General features: G+C 29.9%; 1 protein-coding gene across 1 annotated transcript; it reads left to right on the top strand.

Moving 5' to 3' along the window:
- The first annotated feature begins 929 nt into the window (after window positions 1-929).
- LOC117915439 (oil body-associated protein 1A-like) lies at window positions 930-2,287 on the top strand. Its single transcript, XM_034831032.1, has 3 exons — window positions 930-1,074; window positions 1,170-1,573; window positions 1,703-2,287. The coding sequence occupies exons 1-3, from the start codon at window positions 953-955 to the stop codon at window positions 1,876-1,878; spliced, it is 702 nt and encodes a 233-aa protein (XP_034686923.1). The 5' UTR covers window positions 930-952; the 3' UTR covers window positions 1,879-2,287.
- Window positions 2,288-5,690: the final 3,403 nt, after the last annotated feature.

Below are 5,690 nucleotides of genomic sequence, written 5' to 3'. Positions count from 1 at the left end.
TGTGCCCTTCTCTAACCACAAAAATTATTTTATGACAATATTAGAGCTCTTAAAATGTCCGTTAATCCAATGTTTCATGCATGCTTGTTCTAAACATATTGAGTTCGATTATCATTTTATATGAAAGAAAATAGTTATATAAGCACTCTTATTACTCATTATGTTTTCACATATTCTCAATTTGTTGATATTTTTATCAAATCTTTATCAAAGGATGTCTTCACTATGTTTTGGGATAAGCTAGGCACCCACGTTCACTCTCACTCTAGCTTGAGAGAACATATCTCCATAGCCTGTCCTTTTGATAGAAGGATCATAGACAACATTAATTAGGTATGAAATAGTTGTCAAATCTTTCTTTTTATTTGCATCTTAGATGTGATTTAATTGGCCATATGAAATTGAAATTTAGTGGAAAGAAAAGTTAGTAATATTCAGAGCCTGATCAACATAATAAATATGACTATCCATTGCATGAAGTGATGATTTGAATGTTCTATTGTCAATTATCCGTAATTTTGAATCAATTTTGTCCTTGTTTGTTGTCTTGAGTGTCTCTTGAGTGTCAATTATCAGTAATAATTCCGTGATTTTATTATTCTACTAAATAAAGTTAACAATACATATATTCCCTTTGCATCTAATAAACAATAATAAAAAATACAAAATACAAAGACAGTTAAATTTATATTTGTAATGAATATCTCCCATCAATCCATAAATTTTAATTTTGACGCCTTGCCTCTCCTGCCAAGAGGCCACGTTGATAGCCACGTTACACCAGCAATAAGACACGTAAAGAAACTGATGCCACGTGTAGGAATGCATGGAAAGCCATTTGCCAAGCATAAGCCTCGCATTTGAAGCCCAGTCTCACCCTTAAATGGTCCTGTGCACCCTTTTTTCGGGTAAAGATAGAAGAAAGCAAAGCGAAGGAGGAAAAAAGAAAGCCATGTCGACACATCCTGAAGTTCCCGGCGAGCCCACTCATACCACCACCGCCCTTCTCGAGACAGCCACATCTGCCATCCAAGGATTCGGCCCTATCAACAAAATTCACCAACACCTCTGCGCGTAGCCCTTCTTATTCTTCCTCTTTTTTTGTAGATTCTTCTGAGTCGATGATATTTTTTTTAAGATAATCTTAATTATTAATTCTGGGTCTGTAGGTTCCATTTCTATGGCCATGACATGACGCGGCAAGTGGAAGCGCATCACTTCTGCGCGCACCAGAACGAGGAGATGCGGCAGTGCCTGATATATGATGGTCCGGAGGCAGACGCTAAGCTTATTGGGTTGGAATACATCATATCCGAGAATCTTTTCATGACGCTACCCGATATGGAGAAGCCGCTGTGGCACTCTCACGAGTTTGAGGTGAAGAGCGGCGTCCTTTTCATGCCCAGGATGCCAGCACTGGTGGAGAGGCAGGACCTGGAGAAGGTGTGCAAGACGTATGGGAAGACAATTCACTTCTGGCAGGTTGACAGAGGTGATAATCTCCCTCTTGGTCTCCCTCAGATCATGATGGCGCTCTCTAGGGATGGCCAGCTTGATGAAAAATTGGCACGTGGTAAGTGCCTAGTATCTAGTGTTTATTATTATCTTGGGATAATGCTATGAGCTGCAACATTGCAGTTTCCCCTAGGGATTCATTTTTTGTGATCTCAACGAGTGTCATTCGTTTGATAATTAATGGCAGATTGTGAGAAGCGCTTTGGAGTGATATTTGATAAGGAGAGGGAGAACAGAGCGTACATGAAAGGCCCAGAGCACGGCATACATCCATTGGCAAATGGTGCAGGGACGGGGCTCCAGACGAAGCTGAGAGAGGTTGATTGCAAGCCCACAGAGTCTGTTCCTAGGGTTTTTGTGTGAGTAATATACCAGTGGGTCAGAGACAGTACATAAAATAGTAAATTGGGGTTTATAGGTGATGCTCTCTCCTTACGCTTGAGTGGCAGATAAAGTAGTATGTAGTGGTAGATATATAGTACACAAGTGAGTAGAGAAAGTACATAAAAGTGTATGAGGGCCTATGTGATGTTCTGTGTTCGTCTATTGCTGTATCCCTTTCCTGTGTACATGGGGTCTTTCAACCTGTAATAGATAAGACTTGCTTTAAATTCATACCACCACTCAAAAAGTACGTGGCTCAGAAAAATGACTGGGTTCTCGTTATGGGCGACAGACTGAATGGAAAGAATGTCTCTGGCAACGAGATTTTCATTAATATCTACTGTCGGAGTAACCCAAGCAGTACTCCAATTTTTTTTGGAGGTATAACCACCAGTTCAACCAGATTTTTTTTTGGAGGAGGATTAAAGCGTACAGGATTCAGTAACGAAAGTGCCTGGACGAACTAAATGTTGTCAGCAATAGAGAATTTTCTGTAGGTTTTTTTCTGGCCCTAGCTCTCGTAGGGAAGTTACTTTGGGTTTGAGCTTGAATCAGTTGGTCATGATGGCTTCATTGATGGGCCTCCGCTGTCGGTCCGGCGGGATGGGTTACTGAATATTTGATTATGTAGATGCTTCCACTGGACGATGGGATGTTTTCGGATTATGAAAATTAGGCATTCGCCATTCCTACTAGGCATAAGTTCTGCAGCATTAAAGGCAAAAATGAGGTATCATAAAGCGTTTTTGTGAGAATTGAACTGAAATTTGGAGTAATTGATATTTGTTTGGGAGTTTTAGGTTATGTTTGGCTCGAAGTGGTACAAGAAAAAAAAAATAAGGAAAATAATTTTCTTTTTATGTTTGATTGTGTGACTAGAAATTTATATCAAGAAATAGTTAAAATGAATTAAATGGATTTAAAATAATATATAAAAAGATTTTTTATTTATTTATTTTAATTATTTTTCTTTGTATTTTTCCCTTCAATTTACAGTTAAGGCATCGATGTTTAATTGTAAGAACCGAAACTCCAATTTTGATTTGACAGCTTCGTGATACGAGTATATATATATATATATATATACCTAATTTTTTGAAGCGGATTTCCCTTTTTCTATGGAAGTTTTTTTATGTAAATTTATATATTCTTATTATTTTTCACATAAATTTATATATTTTTATTATGGCAAGTTTTTTTCTTTTTCTTCTTCTTCTTCTATTGCCTATTCTTCTTATTATGTAAGAGTACCAATAATACATATAAAATTTTTCAGGTATTGTTTTGGGGAGGGGGGGGGGGGGGGGGGGGGGGAGGTCAATTGTGGCTGTTTCAATGGGGTCAATTGTGACTGTTTCAATGGGATTAAGATATTAAAGATTAAAATCAATTACCAATGGTGCTATCTAAAGTAATTTTATTTCCAACTTTATTGCTTTAAATTATTATCATAAAGCGGATACTTTTAGAAAATAAAAATTCTTTTATTTAAAATTAAATTTATTTTTACACCAGCAATAAGTAGAATTTTATGTTGATCACCGTTTTAGTCTCTACCTCAAACATGTTATTGAAGATGGTAGTATAATTTTTACCCAAAAGTAATAATGGTAGTAATTAAAAGTAGGGAGAATTGTGTTTTGGGCCCAGTTGGGCCCAAAAATTAACATTTGATCTTCCAATCATTCATATTTAAGCCCAAGACCCAAACAAAATATGAAAATTAAGATGAAGGATATTGTCTTTCATTAATTCCTAAAATACTTTTATCTCTTATATGTCTATAAGTAAGTGTAAATTTTAATTTTTTTTGTATTTTTTTCCTTTTCTATTCCCTATTAAATATTACTCATTTCTAACTTTTTTTTCCTTTTTATTCTAATATATATTTCTATTTTATGTCAAATAAAAAGCAATAATATTTTTTTATTTTTCATTTTTAAAGATATTGAATCTTTTTGCTCTTATTAAAAGCAATGATAAAAATTTTGGGATTTTTCATTCAAATATTTTTTATCTTTTTGTATTTATCTTTTAGTTTAATTTTAATTTTTTATTTTAAATTTATATTACCCTTTCATCTATATTTTTCTCTTATTTTTAATTATTTTTTATATTTTCTAGATTAACCATATTTTTAAAAAAAATTAAATTAACTATCACTTCACTTTATTATATGTATATAGCTTTTTAATTTTTAATGTTTTTATTTTAAATTTTTTAAAAAGATAAATTTGTTGAAAAAAAAATAACTAAGATATGAAGTTCTAATATTATATTAATAATTTTTCTTATCTAGATAGATTAATGTAAAGTATTTTGACCCACAACAAGAAAATTGTCAATACAATTTTTTAGTTAAACTTTAAAAATTAAGTTTCAAATAAAATATATTATATAAAATTTTATCTAAAAATTATTGAAAGCGATATTTAATTTTTTTATTTATTGACTTTCAAACTTATCTAATTTTTTACTTAAAAGGTAATAGAACATGTTTACAAAAAAAAAAAAAAATTAGTTTTTCATTTTTTAAATAAATGAGTATAAATATATTAAAAGAATTAAAGATAATCTAAGTAAAAATTTTGATAAATATGATTATAATTTTAAATATAGATTCATTTGGATAAAATTTCACAAAAAAAAAAAAAATAGTGAAAGAAAGAACATTGCTAAAACTACAAAAACAAAATATGCAATTACAAAATTTTGATGATAAATTTAAAAATAAAATTCAAAACAATTCTTGAGTGAGAGAATTTGAGTGAGGGAAAAATCTTTGAGTGGAAAAAAATAGGAAAGTTTTTCAAAATCACTTGAAATCCATAACAAAAGGTAATCTTGTACACCCTTGTACAATTAATAAATTTGTCTTGTACAGTTAGTGTAATACCCTTATACAATAACTCAAATAACTCAAAATTTTATTTCTTATGTGTTAATTTTTGTAGAGAATGTCTTAATGAAATAGTTTGGTAAAAAAAAAAAAGAAAAAAAAAACTATCAATAATCGTCTTAATATCAAATTCAAGTTGTTTAAAAATCGTACAAAACCTATTAGGAGTCTTATATACCCTTGTACACTTAGCACATTTCCCTTGTACAATTAGTGTAATACTCTTGTACAATGACACAAATTTCATATTTGTCATAACTTAAACGTATTTCCAAAAAGAGACAATATAGAAAATAAAAATAAATAAAAATAAAAACTAGAAAAATATTTTAATACCAAACTCAAATATAATCTATATAATTTTTAGTTATTTGTTTTCATCTAAAACAAGTAAATATACCTTTCAACCCTTTTTATATAAAAATAAATAAATAAATCTCTACTATGTATTGATATAATCCACTTCTAAAATTAGGTCATATAAAAACATTTTAATTAAGTACTTAAAATAAAAACTCTTCATCCATTATCATTTTAATCGAGTACTTAAAATAAAAACTCTCAATCCATCCACTTTCTTTATTTTTCTTTTTCTTATTTTAATAAATTTTCAATTAATTCAAATCATTAAAAAAAATTCTTAATAAACAAATTTGTAGCATTTCATAGAACTTATTAGTAAAAGTCATGTTCAAAAAGTTATTAAAATAAGGAAGGAAGAAGATTAAAAAAAAAATTGAACTTTTTATTTTATAATAGTAAAAAAAAACTTTAAAATACTTTTTAGTATAAAAAAATTAAAATAGTGAATATATTTATTTTAAATGGTATTTTAATCATTAAATTATTTACTTCTAAAATGTAAACTATAAAAATAAATGTAAAAGATAAT

This window comes from Vitis riparia, chromosome 5, assembly GCF_004353265.1.
Source record: "Vitis riparia cultivar Riparia Gloire de Montpellier isolate 1030 chromosome 5, EGFV_Vit.rip_1.0, whole genome shotgun sequence".
Taxonomy (NCBI): Eukaryota; Viridiplantae; Streptophyta; class Magnoliopsida; order Vitales; family Vitaceae; genus Vitis; species Vitis riparia.
The sequence above is the reverse complement of the archived record's forward strand: the minus strand, read 5'-3'. Positions and strand labels throughout refer to the sequence as shown.

What these genes read in the sequence shown, in the direction of transcription:
- LOC117915439 (XM_034831032.1), top strand. Translation starts at nt 953, where the DNA reads ATGTCGACACATCCTGAAGTTCCCGGCGAGCCCACTCATACCACCACC. An exon ending in ATTCACCAACACCTCTGCGC is followed by an intron (nt 1,075 to 1,169) that starts GTAGCCCTTCTT and finishes CTGGGTCTGTAG; the next exon opens with GTTCCATTTCTATGGCCATG. An exon ending in TGATGAAAAATTGGCACGTG is followed by an intron (nt 1,574 to 1,702) that starts GTAAGTGCCTAG and finishes AATTAATGGCAG; the next exon opens with ATTGTGAGAAGCGCTTTGGA.